Raw genomic sequence first — 21742 nt, 5'->3', positions numbered from 1 at the left:
CGAGAGGCGAGCTCAAGTCACCGGCTTGTGGATGGTGGAGCTGGGGTCGAGCCTCGGCTGGAGCTCAGATCACTGAGGAAGCTTGCACGTGCAAGTCTGCGCTCCTGGATGTTTCATAAAGCCCCTGACTGGTGGTCACGCCACGTGCATCATCTGTCTGCACCCAGGCAGGGCCCAGCACGGTGCTGAGCACAGGCCAACACCTAATCTGGTGAAGTAAACTTTAATTGAGCAAGAAAGTGAGTGATGGCTTACCTCAGTATAAAGGAAGTACCAAAACCTTTTTTACACCCTGCCCTGGCTGGCACTGTGCAGACCAGATTGCTGTGCCTTTCTCGGGCAGAGGCTGCTTGTGCTCACGCATGGCTCCGCCAGGCTGGCCCCAGGTCTGGCTGGGGACAGTGGCTTTCGGCTGCTCTAAGGTGCTCTAGGGTTCCACTAGAGTCCTGCAGGAGGCAACCACCAGGGGGCGCCAAAACACCACTGGGAACTTCAGGCAAGCCTACTTGGGCTGGTAGGGGCTGGAAGGGAACCTTTGGACGTTCCCAGGTCCAAAAGGGGACCAGAACTTGGGGCCTCCGGCTCTTAGGCCACAGCTCTCTCTACTGTACCCGCTTTGCTTCTTCTGGAAAAAAAAATGGCTGTGATGTTCATCCTATAAGCATAGCAATGGCTCAAAGGGGGCCATCCAAGTCAGTATATCACACAGGTCATGGGGCAGGGGAGTTCCTCTCTCCATGGGGAAGAGACAAAGAGGATCCACAGTCCCGGAGATGCTCCTGAGGCCCGGAGGGATGTCCCTCCCGCTTCTGCCTGCCGGGCTCTGGCCGCCCTCTAACGCTCTGCTCTCAGCCTCCTCCCGACACCCCGCCCCATCACGCACCGCAGAGGTCCCGCAGCGGACTGAGGCGGCAGCACAGGGTGACTGTCACGGGGCACACTCACCGCTGGAGTTTTGGGAACTGCTATTCGTCTCTTCAAAGTGGTTTTGTGCTTTGCCTTCTACCCTCCGACTGAAAGCGCTTTCTGCTGGGTGGGGAGAGGAGAGAGCAAGGAAACACCACGGTGATGGGTCAGCAACAGGTCCAAAGGGCGGGGCATGCCAGAGGGGGCTTGGGAGGCCAGGGACGCGGGAACTGCCCCGGCCCCTGGGCTGCTTGAGTGCCTGAGGCTTTATGCTGGGGAACCAGCAGAGGGATGGGCTCCAGAACCCCAAACCCCAAACCTGCAGTTCCTCAGGCTCACCTGAATTGCCTGATACCTCGTCAGGGTCCCAGGAGGCCCCCGACAGTGCCCAGGGTGGGTGGCGGTCCAGGCACGGGGGGGATGTGTGTGGGATGTGGGCGCACTCCTGAGCTCCAACTGATCGAGTAGATGGTACACAGGCCAGGGTCTCCCATCTCTGACCCCTGGGGAGCCACATGTGACACTAAGTAATCTGGATCTGCCACTCGCGACTTGCTCTGCCCGATTCTGCTGACACAGGCCCCACCAAGGAGCGGGGAGGGTGACAGACTGCTTCCTGGGGGTGGCTCCGGCAGAGAGGAGGGCCAGAGGGTGGAAGGGGTCCCTGGGTGGCAGAGATGTCATGATAGGCTGAGCCGGGTAGCCCCACACCCTGGGAGGCCAAAGACCAGGTGAGGTCTGGTCGGGGTTCACCGGGGGCAAGGGACTGGCTCCCTGAGTGATTCTGGGGTGTCTCCACTGACGTGCCTTCCTGAGTGGCTCGCCTTCTCCCAGAACTCTCTGTAAACGCCGGAGTCAGAGAAAGGGTCCAACCAGGTGGGAGACACCCACGTTCTGTCTCGAACGTCTGAGCCAGAAGGCGACGGCTTTTCCAAGCTGCTCAGTGGGGATGCTGGATGTGCCAGGATACAAAGGCTTCTGGGAACAAGTCAATCTGGGATGAGCAGCTGACCCAGCAGCATTTCTTAAGGAGAAACAGCTTGCATGAGGATATCAAAGGCTCTGAGAAGTTCGACCGGAGAGAGACCCATCTAGCTTCACTGAACCCGACCTTCCCAAATAGAATCGGCCACTGAAGCCCAATTAAAAATATGAGATTCCTTAACATCCTTCGAAAATGGTGATTCTGGGAAATGCCATTGTCACCCAGGCCACCCTACGCCAGGAGGGCAAGCGCTCATACTATGGGAGCCGAGGTTCCAGACGGTCACTGGGGTGATGGGAAAGGAAGCCCCAGGTGGCTCCTATAGCCCCTGCTCAATTCCCCCGCCCCCGACTCTGACAGTGCCTCCTGAGGCAGCCTCCGCTTTGCAGAGGCTGTTGACAACATCACACACAAGACCCTCTCTTCTAACTGTGTCTGTAAAATGCCTGGACTGAGAGCTACACACCTGCCCACTTCAAGATACCATCTGTAAATCGGCAAAGAAAGCCCCTCAACTCTCCACCTAGGAAAAACGGGGGGACTCTTATTTACGAAGCACCTGCTATGGGCCAGGCACTGGTCCAGATGCTTTACATCCACATAATCCTCCAATCGCCCTATGAGGTCCACGCTGTCATGCCCATCTTATAGGTGAAAACACAGAGAGAGTGAGGTTGTCAAGTTCCTGGGCCTGACTAAGCTCCTAACCCTTTAAGATGGCAGAATAAGGAGATTTCATTCTTGGGACAGATGCTTCCTTTTTAAAAGGGGCTGGGGCAGGGAAGCGGTTCCTTCTGCCATCTTAAATCTCATGCATGCAGGGGACGGTTACCCATCTATGGAGGATTTTCGTGCAGCCTGACCAACACATTGGTACAATTCAGCACAACTAAGGTTGCAAACTCTTATAATTAGCCTCCTATGGCTCAGCTGGTAAAGCAGATTGTGATCAGCTACCCCTGCTATAGGGACCTCTGGCTGAAAACCAGCGAGCGGCTCCACAGGGGACATCCCCGCGCAGGCGCGCGCGCGCGCGCGCGCACACACACACACACACACACACAAACACACACGCACGGGAGCGGCTGCCTGTTCTAGCATGACGGGGGCAGTGATGACTTCCAGCTCCAACAGCAGGCTCCGGCTCACAACCTGGTGTCCCCTGACCTGCGCAGCTAGTAGTCCAGGTGTGACACCCATCACAAGTCTTCCAGGTCACAAAAAGGCAGCCAAAGGCAAGCCCCATTGCTTGTGATGCTTACTTGGTGACTCTGGGCTCTGAGAGCTGCCACAGACCACACAGGCCCTACAGGCAGTTCTCTGCAGAAACTGCAGATGCAAAAACTCCCGGCCACAAGGTCGAGAGTAAAATCAAGATCTGAAAGCCGTGATCCCATTATTTAGTTGAGCCAGTATCTACCACCAATAAGTCCGTGACGACCAGCCTGTTTAACTGATTTATACCTACTGTTGCCAAAAAACAATGGCTACTAGCTCTTCTCTACACAGTAGCTGAACACCATTACCTTCAAAGTTGATTAACGACTTACTCTCCTTTCGGGAGATCTAAGCACTTAAGCATAGCTTCAAATATTTTTAAGAACCACGTCCTTGCTCCTGGTTAGCTTTCTGAACCAGAGGAAAGGCGAGCACCACTCATCACGTGGCTGTGATCGGTCCAGCCCCCTGGTTCATCTGAGTGAGTTCTCAGTTTGATCACTTGTATATTTTTAATGGATAACGTTGGGCCTCTTGAGGGTATCTGAAAGGCCCGTAGTCCCAGAATGACCAAGTCTTCACTCTACCCCACATCCCACATATCTAGGGAGAAGGCCCAAGGCTCTTTCCATCCAGGTGTGAATCAGGACTCCTGATCAGCTGGTGCTCAGCACACAGTGTGTCTTATCATTCCCCGATAACTGGTAAGAAATGGCTGGTGTGCACGGTTCACTGCCTGTTCGCCCTTCCAGAGTCTGAGCCCTTTCTGCGTAGACTCAGACAACACTGGAGTGGGCATCCGTTGGCTTCCCGCTGGGCTATGGCTCACGGAGGGGTTTCCTGAACAGTGAGGGAGAGGGAGGCCAAGAGAACAGAGCTCCCAGCCAAACACTCTTCTTCACGGAGAGCAGCTCTTCGTAGAAATGAGTTTTTAGACTGGGTTTTCTGAAAAATGGGGGATGCGAACTCATGCCAAGAGGGTCCAGGCAGGTGACGTAAATGGATGAACTGGGCTGGATGTGAGACAGACAACAGTGTGATCACAATGAGACATGGCACCTGCCACGTGGCCACTGTATTGGGGAGGCAGGAGGGAGTGGTGGGGACTGTGGAAAACCGGAGAGCACACGCTCTACTGAAGGAGGCAGCTGTGGCTCGGCCCCAAGGCAACTGCTACCCTGAGGAAAGTGGGCCCAGGACTGCCAGATCTGACTTTTCAATGTAAGCCAGAAATCAAAAGTTTCATATATAAATCTCCTAATGCTCAAAGGTTGGCAATTAATTTGAAAGAATTTAAAACCCCTTAGGCCATGACTTGGGGAGAAAAACATTCTCCTACTTAAAAAACTTAGTTTGCAAACCATCTTGTACAACCCTCTGATTTAGGGTAAGAAAACCTAGACTCAGAGAGGCTAGGTGGCTTGCCGTGGTCACAGAGCCAGCCTGAGGCAGAGCCGGGAACCCCAGATTCGTCCCAGAGAGCTAGGGACCACCACCCTCGCTCTTGCAAGGGAACAATGACCCCGGGCACAGCTGTGGCAGGTGGGGAGAAGGGCGGGGAGTGGAGGAAGTGTGAGGGTAACATAGGCCATTGGTACCTGCAGTTGCCTTGCTTGCCGGAGATCCCGAATTTGGAGTGCGGAACGTCGGGGTTTGGGTGGCTGGAGGGGTGCGGTGTAAGAGGGTAGCGCATCGGACCACGGAGGCCGGAGCCTTTTTCCCCGACTGGTTCGTCTGGGTCTTCGCTGCCACGAAGCGTGGAGACGGGGAGACCTCTGGATGCGAACACTCAGACCCCGTGTCTGGATCGTCCGGTGGCTCCCACCCGGGGGCAGTACCTGAGAGGGTCACGCTCTCAGTTGCCGAGGGAGCTTGGAACCGACCAAGTACCCCTACGCTCGAGGACCAAAACTTCTTGGTCCACAGAGAGCAAGGGCTCTGGCTCCCACCTGGAGCCTGAGAAAAGTCTGGGAGTCTAGAACCTTCCCCAGCTTCTCCTCGAGGGAAGCCTGATCGCCAGCTCACACTCAGCATTACTTGGAGGCCACTGACCAGCCCACTGGCTGGGTCACCCATAACCCTTGACCAACCCAGGCTCTGCGTGTCTAAGAACTCGGCCTGTGACCCACGCTTGGGGCACTTGAATTAGTCGACCCAGGCTCAAATGCATTTTCTAAAATGCTGACTCCTGAGCCTCTTTTCCTTCCAAGGCAGGCTGGCTCAGCAGTAACGATAGACGACAGAGAGGCAGAGACGTGCAGGGTTGATTGACGGGAGAGGGGAAGAGCAGAGGGCCCAATGTCGCCCCACGGTCTTACGGGAAGGGGCTCGTGGAACTCCTGGGCACTGCCTGGGATTGACAATCTCAGGGGACAGTGCTCGACCCAACACCTGACGCTTTATTGGAAATCAGTGCAGCAGCTCCCTGGTGGGGTTAGGGGCAGCCTGTGTCACCATTTCCCACACCTCCTGCCTCCCCTGCCCGCCTTCTCTGCAGAAACTGGAGTTACTGAGAACAGGGGTGGGGGGCCCTGACCCTCAGCGGGTCTCCAGCTCGGCTGGTATCAGGTGGCAGCCTCCTGCACGCTGCCCGGAGACATAGTTACCGGGGTGGCAAGCCCCTGAATGTGGCCACAGTGCCACCTTCCAACCGAAAGGGGAGGCAGTGGTTTCACTCAACTGCAACTCTTCCCGGAGGGCAAGAGTGGACCAGACGGCAAGAGAAGGGACCCCTCCGGGGCTGACCGGGGGCTCACGGAAGCCACCGGCACTGGGAACATCTCAAGGGCACCACCTTGCCGCAGAGCCTGGCCAGAGCCTGGGAAGGATGCTGCCCTGCTGCCTGCCTCAGGGGCAGAGGAGAGACCTTCTTACACCCCTGCTCCCAGGGCAGTGTCCATCCTGGGCACCAGACGCTGCGCCCACGGCTCTCATAGCCAAAATAGACGGGCGCTCCCTGACCTTCCACCTCTGCCCACTCCTGGCCGGAGGAAGCCCAGGCCCAGAGACGCAGGAATCAGGGCCTTGTTCAAGGTCATACAGGACCCAAGGCCCTGAGGTGAGCTCAGAGGACTCAGGCTGGCCCCCCTTGTCCCTCTGGGGAGGTCACTGCCTTTCCACCTCAGTAGCAGCCAGATGCCAGGAGCTGGGGATGGGGCGTCCTTTGGTCGTGGCCCCGTAAGCAAGCCCTCACCTGCCCCCCCCAAGCCCCAGGAGGAATCCCCCAGGCTCAGTCTGTGGAGAACACAGGTGTCCCCCGCCACTCCTCTTCCCCGCCACCCCACTCTCCAGATTCTCACTTTCTCAATCAGGAACTGGAGACGGGTGGGTGGGGAAGGATACTTACATATGATCCCCCTTTCTCCCCCCCTCCCTTTCAGAGTGAAAGACCTTGAAGGTCCCGAGTTCAACCGGAAGGGTGGCTCATCTCCCAATTCTCAATTGTTTTTTTCTTAGCCACGGGATAAACCTACACATCAAACTCTGAGGGAGGCGTCCAGCGTCCCATCTCTGATTTCTCCCCTGTCTCCCTGAAGCGCAGTTTGGGGACCACAGCTTGTGGTTCGCTGTTTAACGGAAGCAGCCCTGAGTGTGCGGTGAGCCTGACCCACCTCTGAATCTCGTCTGTCACCTCCGGCTTCTGCGGTCTTGGACTCTTTATTCCCCTCTTGGCCTCACTTTTCCCACCTCACCTCCACTGATGAGAGCAGGACACCCATCTCTGCACTACCAGCCTCACGGGGATTTTGTGAGAATCCACACAGGTCACGGAAGCACCTTGACCGGTAAACTACTCTTCAGATGCAAACAGTTATTAATGGTATTTTTTAGGAATAAGGAAACCAAGGCCCAGAATGGTTAATAAGTTTACAGCCACACAGAAAGTTAGTGCCAGGATGGGACGGGGGCTCAAGCCTGCCAGCTTCTCATGGAGGTCTTTGCACAGGCCATGTGGTCCCCTTAGGCACTAACACACCCCCGGGCACCTGGGCACAAGGGACAGAGAATTTCTGAGCAATAAACAGAGCGTGTTGCTTCCCCTCTTAGGCCTCGTCTCCACCCGCAGAATGGTTTCTAGGAGACCCTCTGGACCAGATCTTTTCATGGTCTGCGAGCCTGCTGTCAAAATCCTGGCGTTCCGTGTGGGAGAGCCCCTCCTTCCCCGTGGCAGGGAGCTCAGGACACCCAAAAGCACATGATACAGTAAACCCTTGCCTGGGGCCTGCCCAGTTCTTGCCCTCTCAGTCAACCCCTCTCTCTTCCAAGTTTCATGGCCTTTGCTCATGGTATCCCCTCTGCCTGGAATGTTCTTCCCTCCAGTTTCTGCCTGGATTACTACTGCTGGTCCTACATACCTCCACCTAAACATCACTTCCTCCGGAAGCCCTCCCTGATACCCCACCTGGTCATTTATCTTCCAGTCGCCTCCCTTGTTCCCTTCCAAGATCTGACTGCCACCAATGATGACCCAGGGTGTGATCTTTGATCAATGCCTCTTTCCCCATTACCCTGTATGTTCCGTGGGGGTAGGGACTCTGCCACTTTGGTCCAACCACGCACTCAGTGCCTGACACATTCCCTAACACACAGGAAGTGCTCAACAGATACTGTGGAACCAGGAATCAAAGCACGAACGGCTCAGAAGCACTTAAACAGAGCACATTAAAGATGGGATGCCCAAGAGAGGGCGAAAGAAGCTTCTCACATGTTATCCTCCCACTGGTACCAAGGGTATAAGGCAGCTAGGGACAAAGAGGCTCAGAGAGGTACGGGCACCATGCCAGGGTCACAGAGGAGATCAGTGCCGAGCCAAGATAAACTTCCCAGGCTCCTAACTCATTTCACTCAACCTTTTGCTCCATCTGTTGACTTTCTCACATGGAATGTTATCAGGCTGATATTCCTACCTGGGCTCTCACTGAGAAAGGAAGAAAGCAATTCAGACTGGCAGACTGGCCTAGTAAGAAAGGTATGAGATATTTACACATAAGAGATATTACAAGTAAGACAGCACGTGGTCTCTTCTTCCTGTAAGGCTGAAAATTTAACTGGAACAGAAATTCAGATACTATAAGGATTCAAGAAAGGTAACCATGCAGCGGAGAGGCAGGGAAGACCAGAGGATTTCCCTGAAACCTTTAACGCAGTAGAGGGGGGTGGAAACGCATTGGAGGCAAAAGGGAATAGGGTGCTCAAAGGCTAGAGGAGGGAATGCAAGGGAGAGGTGATGCAAGAGGAATCTCATTTGGGAACCACTGCTCACAGATTTTCGTCTTAGAAAGAGAACTGGAGACCTTACACTTCTGGCCACGATGGTATGTATACCTGGTACAGGACTAGCCCTCCTCCAGATTCAACTGTAAAGCTGGACAAAATGCATGGAACAAGAACTTTCAGACTCTGAATGTAGATGGTGCAAGACTGTGATTCATGAAAGAAGACCTGCTCTGAGCCCCAGGATCACCCCAGCTCTCTGCTAGGATAGACCCTCTGGACCACAGCACAGAGGTAGAGCTGGAAGGATGCGCTGTAATCTCACTGATCTGAGAGACAGTGATCAGAGTTCAGGGCTTCTGAGGCAGCTGGAATTGACAGGGAAGAATAACAAAGAGGAGGCAATTGTGCAAAAAAACAACTCCAGAAACGGGCAGAGGGGCCCCTTGAAGTCTCTGGCTGAACACCAAACTGTATTTGTACAGAGGGAGCCTCTGCAAAGACTGGCAACCAACAGCTGCTTGGGGGGGGCGGGGGATGCGGGGAGCTGACTGAAGATTCAGAGGTGGCAAAAGGCAAGGAGATGTCCGAGTTCCACCTGCCAGAGGAGAGATCTTGCTGAATACCTCCAGCATTCAGTTGAGACCCAGAAAAGCCATGCCTCAGAAGGATTACTCTAACCCTAGAATAAGGACTGCTCTGGAACTGCCCTAACACAGCTTTAAAACAAGGCTTTGAAGTATCGAGTTGATCTGTAAGTAGATGAACTGCCTGCCAGATGCCAGGACAAAATTCAACACTTTTTAGAAGAAGACAACAAAATCCACACACTCAGCAACACAGCATATGCATCCACAATGTTCAGCACAGAATACAAACTTATTTGTTAGGGGAAGTGGGAAAATGTGAGGAATAATCAAGAGAAAAAAAATCAACAGGAACATAAAGAAATGACAGGGATGATGGCGTTAGCAGCCAAGGACCTTAACACGGCTATTATAAATATGCTCAAACACTTAAAGGATAATATGAATATAATGAAAGAAACAATGTAAAAAGGAACCAAGTGGAAATTACAGAGACGAAAAATACGATAGCTGAAATGTAAAATTCACTTGATGGACATTTCTAATGAAACAAGTAAGACCGTAGAAGAAAAGATCAGTAAACTTGTACACAGGACACTAGAAATTATCCAAATTGAAACACAGAGGGAAAACAAGGCTGGAAAACCGAACAGAGCTTCAACTGATGATCTGTAAACATCATAAATCAATCTAATATATATGCAATTAAAGTCTCAACAGGAGAAGGAAGAGATTGGGGAAGAAAAATATTTGCAGAAATACTGGCTGAAAAATTTCCAAATCTGAGGAAAAATATAAACCCACTGATCTAAGAAGCTCAGTGAACCCCAAACAGGATAAACACGAGGAAAACTATACATCGTAATCAAACTGCTGAAAATTAGTAATATAGAGAAATATTTAAAAGCATTCAGAGAAAAGAGACCCATTAAATACAGAACGACAATCAGAATGATCTCTGAATTCTCATCAGAAACAACATAAGCCAGAAGATAAAGGAATGACATTTTTAAAATGCTGAAAGAAAAATATCTCAACCTAGAATTTCATATCCAAAGAAAATATCCTTCAAAAGAAAAGGTGAAATAAAAACACTTTCAATTAAGAGAATCTTTCATCAACAGACCTACAGTATAAGAAATGTTGGGCTCCCCTGGTGACGCAGTGGTTGAGAGTCCGCCTGCCGAGGCAGGGGACGCGGGTTCGTGCCCCGGTCCGGGAGGATCCCACGTGCCGCGGAGCGGCTGGGCCCGTGAGCCATGGCCGCTGAGCCTGCGCGTCCGGAGCCTGTGCTCCGCAACGGGAGAGGCCACAACAGTGAGAGGCCCGCGTACCGCAAAAAAAAAAAAAAAAAAAAAAAAATCCATGTAATTTACCACATTATCAGAATAAAAGATAAGAATCATAGGATCATCTCAACAGATGCAGAAAAAACACCTAACACCAATTTCTGATAAAAACTTTCAGTAAATTAGAAATAGAAGGTAACTTCCTCAACTGACAAAGGGGCATCTATGAAAACCTATTTTAGCTAACATAATACTTAATGATGGAAATGATCATACTTAACGATGAAAAACTGAACCCTGTGACTGGAAACTAGGCAGAGATATCCACACATTTCATTTATTCAGCATTGAACTGGAGGGTCCTAATCAGCATAATGGGGAAGAAAGAGAATAATAAAAGGAATACAGATTAGAAAAAAAGAAGTAAGGCTGTCTTTATTAGCAGATGACATCAGTATGTACAAGAAAAATTCAGATAAATTTAGAAAAAAGCTAAGAGAACTAATAAGTGAATTTAACAAAGTTGCAGGATACAAATTCAATATATACAAAAATCATAGCAACAAAAACTGGAAAATAAAAAAATCACAGTAGCATCAAAAAACCCCATAAAATACTTAGATATAATTTAATGAAATATGTAAAAGACCTCTGCTCTGAAAATACAAACTATTGCTGAGAGAAATTTAAATAGACCTAAACCAATGGAGAGATACACTATGTTCATGAAGTGGAAGATCGACTATTATTATGATGTCTATTCTCCCCAGATTGGTCGATAGATTCAGTGTAATCCTAAACAAAATCCCAGCTGGATTTTTTTGTAGCAATTGGCAATAAGACTAACATTTATATTGCAAGGCAAAGTTCCTTGTTTTAAGAAAAATATTCTTAAAAATACACAAGGTTGAAAAACTGAGAGTACCTGATTTAAGACTTACAGTAAATAAGACCATGTTGGCACCAACACAGGCAAATAGATCAGTGGAACAGAAATAAACTCACACGTACTTACGCATTCAACTGATTTTCAACAAAGGTCTCAATGCAATGTCATGGAAAAAGGACAATCTTTTCAACAAATGGTGTTGGAACAACCAGTCATATGGAATAAAGTTAATCTCAAATCAAACCTCTCATCATTCACAAAAATTAACTTAAAATGGATCAGAGACTTAAATGTAAAAGCTGAAAGTATAAAGATTCTAAAAGATAATAAAGAAGAGTATCTTCACCACCTTGAGGTAGGCAAGGATATCCTGAGTAGAACTGAGAAAACACTAACCATAAAAAACCTGATAAATTAGACTTCATTAAAATGAAAAACTGCTCATCAAAAGATACTATATGAAAATCAACAGTCACACCAAAGACTGAGAGAAAATGTCCACAAAATATATATTTGATAAAGACCCTGGATCTAGAGTGTATAAAGAACTCCTCCAATTTAACAATAAAAAGACAAACAACCCAACCAAAAAAAATGGGAAGACTTAAACAGTTTCCAAAGTAAAATATACGAATGGCTAATAAGCAAATGAAAAGGTGCTCAACATCATGAGTCATCAGGAAAATACAAATTAACACCACAATGAAATACCACTACACACTCACCAGAGTGGCTTCCTACCACCAAATTGTTGGCAAGAATTTGGAGCAAGTGCAACTCCCATCTGTGGCTGGTGGGAGTGAAAGGCGCTAGTGAAAGGCGCATTTCCCAGTCATCTTGGGAAATGGTTTGTCGGTTCTTAAAAAGGTAAACATACTCTCCCCTATGACCTATCAATTCTACTCCCTGGAATTTATCCAAGAGAAATGAACACAGAAAGCCTAGTACAAGCATTTTCAATAGCAGCTTTATTCATAATAGCCTAAAACTGGAAACAATTCAAATGAACAAGCCAATGGCTCAACAAACTGTGGTACTTGCGCACAACAGAACATTGCTCAGCAGTAAAAAAAAAAAGAATGAACTGATATATACAACATGTATGAATCTTAAAAACATTTTGCTAAGTGAAAGCAGTCAGACCCCAAAGAGTACATATTATATGACTCCATTTCGTTACACCTCCTTCCAGTCAGCCTACGTCTCTCTGGATGCTCTCAGGAGACCCAGGGTCTCTCAAGGCCTGGCCCTGAGTACCACTTGATGAAGCCATCAAGTCCAGCCCCCAATTCCACACAGAACCCATGGACATACAAATATCTAGATCCAAAGGCCACTGGAGGGGCTATTTCTTGGTCAGCTTTGGAGAATCAATCCTCTGTTGGATCTAACCTAAATCTCTCTCTGTAATTTTAAACACAGATGATCACGGAGTCCCTAGACTTCAGTAATAAAGAAGAGATGCACTCAACAAACAGATGCAGAAAGACAAAGAGAGTTCACGATAGAGAGAACAAGAAAATGAGGAACAGAGAAAGAGCAGACAGCCTTTCAGGAGAGAAGTACCTGGATGTTAGGGAAGTAATCAGGGTACAAACGAAGCACCCCTTCCTGCTGTACCATCTGACATGTGATGCAGGAGAACTTCATGGTTAAGAGTATGGGCCTGGAGGGGGCCTGTCAGGGTTCAAGCCAAGCTCCTCCTCTTATCAACTCCATGACCTTATTCAGCTTGTTCCAGCAAGAGCCATTTGGGGAAAGAGCAGAAACAGCACTGAAGGTTTTCTCCAAAGGCTGAAACCCAAGCTGCAGGATGGCTTTGTAACTAACACCTAACCGTAAGTGCATTCTGCGTAGCAACGCCTCTGGGCACCAGGCAGCGGGGCAGTTGCTGCTTCCCCGGAGAGCACAGGTAAGCAGGTACCCACACACAATTGCCCCGTCCCTGCCCATGGAGAGCGGGATCCCCAGAGGGGTCTGAGCCATGGAGCTCAAGCCACAGCCCTGATGCTCCAGCACCAGCACCGTGAGTGGGTCAAATGGATGGGTTAGTGCCCACCCAGTGTAAGCTGTGGCCTCTCCCCCCCCCACAGGACCTGGCCACGTCGTGGGCAATAAATAACCCGTACATGCTTAGCGTGGGTGGCAGGAGAGGCTCCTGTAATCGCGCCACTGCAGATGCCTGCCTGAGGGTCTCCTTATACTGCAGATGGCTGGAATCCAGACCCCTGGGCTGAAGAGACCTCGAGAGCTCCCACAGGTGGGAAAACTGAGCCCAGAGAACGGAAGTGACAGGTCCAAGGTTACCCAGCAGTCAGGGGCCGAGCAGTATGAGAACCTTAGCCCAGTATTCCACCTAAGGATGGGTGCTCCCCATCTGAGGGAGACCCCTCAGTCCTGCCGCTCTGCGCAGCAGGCAGGACTTCCTGGGGAAGCCACCTCCTCCACCGCCTGAGCTCTGGACACCCCTCCCTGCCCACCTGAAAGTCCTCAGGGGCCCAGGGGCCTGTGCTCCAGGAGGGTTGGGCCCTCTAGGCACCTTGCACCCTGATGACCTTGCATAATCCCTTCCCCTCCCTGAACCTAAACCTTCCCATCCACGGACTGTGGAGTGGGATCCCCATAGCTCTTTTGTGAAAAACAAAAGCAAATACCAAATACCTCTTAAACACCCCGCCCTACTGCCCTGCAATGTGGTTAAGCCCCGCCCTGTCTGAACTTTGGCTGAGGACTGAGGGCCCTCTTAGCTCATATACTTGGGGATCTAAGGATACAGACCCCTCTGACATCCAAAAGGGAAGCTGGGAAATCAGCCGCATGGGGAGAATGGAAGGCCAGGATGTCCCTGTGGGAAGGATCCTTAGAACCCTTTCCCTCCCAGGCCAGGGGAGGAGGGAGAGATTGGGGCCTGCCCAAGGCCACACACATGCCTGTGACTCCACTGGGACTAATACCCGGGGCTTCTGAGGCCAGCCTGGCACTCCTTCTGACTTCTTACCCTTTCTACCTCCAAGGGCAAAGCTGCCTTGTCTAACTGACCATCCTCTAGCCTGGGTTAGGCCCTGCACTGGTTCAGACTAAAGCTGCATTACATGGTGCTGCCTTTGGGGGTGGCGACTCAGGAACCACACCATTTGGAGGTGCTTGGAAGAGGTGAGGACAAGGCTGCTGAACGACTTGGGTGAAGGATGCCCACCCTTCCTAACCCCAAATCCACATGGGCCCAGGCCTCTGAGACCACCAGGGGAGGACTCAGACTTTCCTGGCTTAAGGGTGGGGCTTTCCCTGCTCCTGCAGTCAGGTGGCCCCAGGTCAGACTTGGACACCTAGAGGCTGACCCAGAACAAGTTCACCTTTGCTTTCACCCTCCCCTGGCAAAACTCCAGAGCCTCAGCCTATGGCTGGCCCACCCTTCCCCCAACCAGAGAAGGTACTCACTGATGGGGGCGTGTAAGGCCACGTGCTCCTGGTAGGGCGTGTAGTACTTGTACTGCTTTCCGCAGAATTCACAGGTATAATTGCCGGTTTCTGTCCAAGGAGAGGAGAGTGTGGGAATGGGTGCCTGTTCCCATCCAGAAGTAGCAGCTTGTTCCCTCCCCACAAACCCCTCCTCATTCTGGGACCACCAACTAGAATCAGGAGCCCCCTTGAGTCAGACCGCCAGGGTTCAAATCCCAGCTCCTCTATTTCAAGCTGTGTGACTTTAGGCAAATGTAATAACCTCTCCGTGCCTCAGTTTTCCTATCTGTAAAATGGGGCAATGATAGGACCACCTTATAGGATTGCTGTGAGGATTAAATTTGTATGTCACATGCTTAGAACAGTACCTGGCACACGCTGTCCTCCTCCATCGCTCCACCCCCAGGCCCCGGTGCTCAGGAAATGGGTGGTGTCCTGAGTTGACCTCCAGTGCCAACCTCTTTATCAGCCCCTTTTCAAGCCTTGCCCTCTGCAATGGCCACATGTGGGTCACCTTGTCTCCAGGGTCTTCCCTGCCCCCAAACGCCCCCCACCCCCTGGCAGAAGGGGCCACGTCTTCCTCTTGGGTCCCACCGGACTTCATCTTTACCTCTCTTTTGGCACTGCCTAACTTCTTTCTTCTTAAAAATTTCTGATGTAATATTGTTCACTGGGGGAAAATTATAAAATACTGATAAATACAAATACAAAATTTTAAATATAAGAGAAACTTCAATCATCTATAATCCCCCAAAAAGAGTAGCAGCTACCCCACAGGGTGGAGCATTCACCTGGCCACTTGCCCCAGACCCCACCCTGCACTCCCATCTCATCTCTCACTGACGTCAGCCGTCTGGCTTCTACGGGCCTTGAATTAGCCGGCCCTGATCTATATGCTCTTTGTAACCTGGCGCATTCATTCAATCAACAGTATTTTGTAGACATCTTGCTCAAATCAATAAACATCGATCTCTACTGCATTTATTGGCTGCCTGGTTACCACTGGACTTTGGAATTTGCTGAGCCAGTCTCCTAAACCAGAGGACACTGAGATTGTTTCAAAATTTTTCCCTTATAAAAAAATGCTGTGATCCATACCCTCGTAGAAATTTTTGCACATCTGCTCATTATTTTTGCACACCACTGCGAAATAAAGATTATTGTTCATAATCTTTGCACATATTTCCTCAGGATAAATTAAGGGCCTGCATTTTTAAGGCTTCTGATCACCACAGCACCAACTACTTACTGAAAGACTGGGCCAATTTTCGCTCCCATCAGAAAGATCTCAAAATGACTGTTTCCATATACTGTAGCCAGCATTTAGTACTATTATCTTCTTACTGTGCCTGATAGGGAGAAATACATTGCACTGCTGGTTTTATTTTCCATTTCTTTGAGTTCTAAGGAAGCTATTTTTGAGGATTAATGAACTACAGTTTTTCTTTTGTGACTTTCCTATTTGTGTTTACAGTCAATGTTTCTACAGGCATGTCTACCTTTTTAAAATCGCTAAGAACTCTGTAGATGAAGGGCATCAACATTTCGTTCGACATGTTACAAGTATCTTTTCTCAATTGGTTTCTTAGTCTGTTTATGTTCTTTTCTCGCAATATAGAAGCTTTAAAAATTTTGGTAGCTAAATAATTTTTGTTAACTGATTCATGACCACGGTAAAGATATATTATTGCTCTTTGTGGGCTCTGAAGTTGTTAGATCAACTGTATTAACTGTATTATTCAAACTCTATATAACCTTTATTTCTCTCCTTGCTCTGTCAAAGACTAAATGTCGTGATCAATCCTTCCAATTCATTGTGTTTCTGAATTTATTTTGTATATTTAGATATAATGTTGTTTGATGCAGACGGGCTCATGAGATCAAAACCTCCACTTTGACCCATATCCTTTGTTAACATTACACTATTTTCTAACACAGCAGTTCTCAAAGCATGGTCCCTGGGCTAGTGGCAATCAGCATCGCCTGGGAACCTGTTAGAAATGCAAATTCTCGGGACTTATTCGAAACATTCTGCAAGAAAAATCCTAAGGATGGGATCCAGTAAACTGTGTTTTAACAGGTCCTGAAGAAAATCCTGAAGTGTTAGAAAGTTAAGAACCACCACTCTTTTTTTTTTTTTTTTTGCGGTACGCGGGCCTCTCACTGTTGTGGCCTCTCCCGTTGCGGAGCACAGGCTCCAGACGCACAGGCTCAGCGGCCATGGCTCACAGGCCCAGCCGCTCCGCCGCACATGGGATCTTCCTGGACCAGGGCATGAACCCGTGTCTCCTGCATTGGCAGGCGGACTCTCAACCACTGCGCCACCAGGAAAGCCCCACTCTAACTTTTAATTACACTGTTTTATTAGTTTGTCTGGTATTAATATTATTAGTTCTTGATAATTACTTTGTTAGGTCCTTCTACTTGTTCACATGTGCCTAAAGCTGTTTCCCTAAATTTTCTTTTACTTGCATTCATCAAACAGGTACTGTGCTAAATGCTGGCACAAGATGTTGAGCAGTGGTCCCTGCCTTCAAGGAACTTACAGTCTGGAAAAGGAGAAAGAAAAATCAAATCATCACACAAATCTAAAACTGCAACCACAATGGGTAGTCTCAAGGAGACACGGGGCTATGAAAATCTTAATAGGGAATTCAATTTAGTTAAGGGAGTAGGAAAGAGCTCCATGGGAAAGAGAAGACTAAAAGACAAGGAATTAACTAAGTATGTCTCATAAACCATTCTTAATTGGATTCTTTTAAGTTAACCTGAGAATCTTTGTCTTCTAATAAAGGAAATTATGCCATTTGCTTTTATTGCTATTACTGACTTGGTTTTACTTGTCTTATGATTCTTTTCTTTTCATCCTATACCCTTTCTGGTTTATTCCCTTAGTTTTCAGTTGTTTGATGTATGAACTCTTTTCTTTGCCTTTCCATTATTCTCCAATATTCCAGCATTTTCCAATATTTTCCATTGTTCTAGACAGTATATAAGATACATTTCTCTAATTTTTATAGTCAAGCACGAAATGATATTTTCATATCTATTACCATTGAGAAAGGTAGTTTAACTCAGTGCCTCTCAAACTTTAGCCTAAATAAGAATCATCTAGAAAGACTGTTACAACACAGACACCTGAGCCCCACCTTGGAGATTCCGATTCCACAGGTCTGGTGTGGGGCCTGAGAATTTACATTTTTAATAAGCTTTTAGGAGATGCTTATGCTGCTGGTCTGGGGACCACACTATAAGCAGGACTGATTTAACCTACTTTATTGTATCCTTCACCTATTCCTTCCTTCCTGGTTTTTAACATTCATTTTTAATATTTTAGAATGATCTCTTTTTTTGCATTCAATTTTATAATCAGATTTGCAACATTTTAAACTTAAACTTACTTCTAGTTTACCTGGCTTCAGTATTCGCAAGTCCTCTTTTACTATGAATTAATGCCTCATAATTGAGCCCTTGAATGTGTTCAACCACTCAGTTCATTGGAGTACATCTTCAAGTAATTTTTTGAAGTTGGGTATATAGGAGAAATAGCACGTTTTTGAGCCCTTGCTTTTTTTTTTTACACATAAATCAGTTTGTCTAGATATTAAAATTCTTAGATTACACCTTTTTCCCTTCAGAACTTATTCCATGATCTTTCAGCATTTAGTATTGCAGGGAAGTCCGATGCAAGTCCACCTTGAAATCATTTGTAAGTAACTTGCTTCTTTATTTCCAGGTACCTGTATAGTTTTCCCCCTTATATTTATAGTTTAAAAAGCCACTAATATCTATCTAGTTATGGGTCCTTTTTTATTGATTCTATCTGACATATAGGTCTTCCTTTAGCTGAGCAATTTTTTCTTCTATTGTATCTTTGGAGTATTGCTTCTGTCCCACCAATTATCTGGAACAGTTTCCCCGTTCTCCATATTTATCATGTTTTCTGCTTATTAAGCTCATCTGTTCAAGTTTGTCCTTCACATTATTAATTCCATTTCTGCAGATCAACTCCTCTTTACTATCTACAATGTAGGTTTTAAATCTGCTCTTATATTTTCTGCTTCTCTCCAATTCTTCTCATCTCACTCCTCTCTCTTTGCTTTTTCATCTTATATTGTTGCTTTTTCACCATACAGCTTCCTTTTTTACAGAGGTCATGCTATGGACTGAATTGTTTCCCCCCAAAATTCAGATGATGATGTCCTGTCTCCCAATGCAATGCTGTTTGGAGATGGGGCCTTTGGGAAGTAATTAGGTTAGATGAAGTCATGAGGATGGCAGTGGGGTCCCTCATGATGGGATTAGTGCCCTTATAACAAGAGGCACCAGAGAGTTTGCTCTCTTTTTCTTCTCACCATGTGAGAGTACAGCCAGAAAGAGGGTCATTGGACCAGAACTCAATCATACTGGCACCCTGATTTTGACTTCAGCCTCCAGAACTGTGAGAAAATAAATTTCTGTTATTTAAGTCACCCAGTCTATGGTACTTTGTTATGGCAGCCTGAGTGAACTAAGACAGGTCATATTTTCTCATACTTGACTGTGGTTGCCAAACAGCATTTCCTTCTAGACTCTGTGGTAGATCATTTTCAGAGGTATATTCTTCCTCTAAGTCTCTTAAATTCCTTTCTTGTCATGTGGAATTTTCATAGTTCCCAAGTTTTATTTTCTTATTTTTTTTTTACCTTTCAAGTCACTCTTCCTTATCCAGGTATAAAACTCAAGTAACCTATAAATAAATCCAGATTTACACTGTTTCAATAGACTTGAACGAATGGTCCTCAATCATCCCCCCATTATCATGGTAGACCATTACCATGGGAGTAATTCTCAGATCTGCACCCGAAGAGCACGCTGACACACAGGGCCTCTTAGACCAACTCCCTCCTTCTAGCAGGATTCCTCTGCTCTGTCCTGGCTCTGGCTTCCTCCTCCTTGAGTACTTAATTCTCCAATTTGCTCAGCTGACATGGATGTGAAAGGCATACTTCCCAGCATGCCCTGCTGCCACTGTTTCTCCTCTTCCCCTGACCTATAGAGCTCTACTTGTGGGGACTAGTCCCTCCACAGTGCACTGTACCCCTACTGGCTCCCCTTATTCTGTGCCTCATCACTATCAGGGTTCTGTGGCACTGGCCAGCTTACAAAAAGTGGCAGAAGCCCAAGAAGCAGGATTCTGATCTCACAAGGCAGCTGCTGAGTGGTAAAGGAACAGCCTCATACTCTTATAGACATCTCAGTTCCATGGCGTCAAGCTGGGAGCCAAACTCAGTCAGTTTTCTCAATGCAATTCCCTACTCCATATAATTTGTGATAATTCCTCCTGGGTCCTAGCACCGGCTGGCTGTCAGACGTAGTTACTGATATAGAGAACAAGTTTCATCTTGCTCTGCACCTTTCTGGATAATTAATAGGTACCACTTGTTTAATGCTTTCCATGTAAATGTCAAGGACTATACTAATTCCTTTACGAATATAATCTCATCTAATCTCCATGACAATCCTGAGAGGTGATTTTACTGTCATTACTGTGATTAAAGAGATTACCAAACTTGCAGGACGTCACACAGGCATTAAGTACAGAGCTGGGGTTCATCTTTGGGATGGCTCTAAAGCTCTCGCTCTTGACTATCTCTCAGCAACATCGCTCATTCGTTAAGCCCTAAATACGAGCCGGGTGCTGGGCTAGACACTTGACACAGGCATCCTCCAACAGCCCTGAAGAACAGATAGATGTTCTTATTCCCAATTTATACAAGAATCAAAGGACACCCAGTGGGGGTAAGTAGCTAGTAAATTGGTGATGTCAGCATTCAAACCTGGGCTTGTCTGATTCTATAGCCTATGTTGTCTGTATTCTATTTTGATAATTATGATACTACAGATGGAAGGGGTGGTGCTATGCTGGGACTGCTGGCAGACAGCACTGAAGCAGGAGGGGGGCAGTTTCACAGATCCCAATGTCCCTGTCCTGCACTGGTCTATGAACGTCCATCATGGAACATGTCTGATTCACATCTGGGTTCTCCCACAGTCTAACTTCTGGCAGTCTTACTGTTAAGGATTTCATCATTTTCTTCACTTCAAGATTGTTATTTTTTTGTTTTAAAGATTTTTTTTTGTTTTGATGTGGACCATTTTTAAAGTCTTTATTGAATTTGTTACAGTATTGCTTTGGTTTTATGTTTTGGTTTTTTGGGTCTGAGGCATGTGAGATCTTAGTTTCCTGACCAGGGATCGAACCCACACCCCCTGCATTGGAAGGTGAAGTCTTAACCACTGCACCGCCAGGCAAGTCTCCACTTCAAGATTATTTTAATGTTACTGTTTATTGAATGTTTACCATTACATATGACAAGTGCTGTCATACAGACATTATTTTTACATCGTATTTACAGACATTATCACATCTCCAGTTTCCTGAGTGCTTTAAGAGGTAAAGAAAAGGAGAGAATCATCTCCTACGAGGAAGGAGGAAGAACACTCAGGGGTCCATCCAATGCCTTCCAAGGGCCGGGACCAAGTCCCGCCCTCTGAGGCTTGTCTCTGGCTTCACTGTTCCAGCTCCCTTGACTCTCCCTCCCTAAACTTCCTCATCCATTCAATCTATGTTTGTGTGTGTATTTTCACAAGCTGCCTTAATCCTTACTGCAACAGGTAGAGCCAATAAAGGTCTCTTCTTGCTGGGTAGTAAGAGAGGCACGGAAGAATAGAGAGGAAGAGGCAAGCATGCAACTTCCTGAAGGGCTGGACCAGTCTCACTTGCGAGAACCAACCTCCACCCCGACCCAAATCCACTCCCCCTGCGGCAGCCAAAATGTCTTCCTAAAACACAAACCTGATCGAGTCCCTCCTCCACTGAGTAAACTCCGGCTCATTCCCCTCAGGATGAAATCTAACTGCCTTCTTCTGGTTTTCAAGGCTCTCTAAGACCTGAACTCAGAATCGATTTGCCTTTCAGTTCCTGGAGCAAGTGCAGCTCTGCTGCCTTCATGTGGGATACAGGGGCTCATCCCTACCCTCATCCCCATGCAGAAGCCTCATGGATTCCCAAGGCTGGTCAGTTGCCTCCCAGCCCCACTGCTCCCTGGGCTTCTATGTTGTAACTACCTGCTTACTGACCTGCTGCCCCCTCCCTGTGTGAACTACCCGAGGCAGGGCCACATCTGTCTTGCTCACTGCTGTGTTCCCACAA

The 21742-nt window shown here is 47.8% G+C and overlaps 1 protein-coding gene across 1 annotated transcript in view; it reads right to left on the bottom strand.

The window, feature by feature from the left end:
• ZNF618 (zinc finger protein 618) overlaps positions 1 to 21742 on the bottom strand; it is a 184405-nt gene that overhangs the window by 24207 nt on the left and 138456 nt on the right. Inside the window, exons 9-12 of the mRNA XM_079926009.1 lie at positions 15158 to 15217; positions 14527 to 14616; positions 4708 to 4947; positions 946 to 1029 (exon numbers count right to left, since the gene is read on the bottom strand). Coding sequence (XP_079782135.1) covers positions 946 to 1029; positions 4708 to 4947; positions 14527 to 14616; positions 15158 to 15217 — 474 coding nt within the window. The remainder of the gene's footprint in view (positions 1 to 945; positions 1030 to 4707; positions 4948 to 14526; positions 14617 to 15157; positions 15218 to 21742) is intronic.

The sequence above is a fragment of the Stenella coeruleoalba genome, assembly GCF_951394435.1.
Source record: "Stenella coeruleoalba genome assembly, chromosome: 7".
Taxonomy (NCBI): domain Eukaryota; kingdom Metazoa; phylum Chordata; class Mammalia; order Artiodactyla; family Delphinidae; genus Stenella; species Stenella coeruleoalba.
The sequence above is the reverse complement of the archived record's forward strand: the minus strand, read 5'-3'. Positions and strand labels throughout refer to the sequence as shown.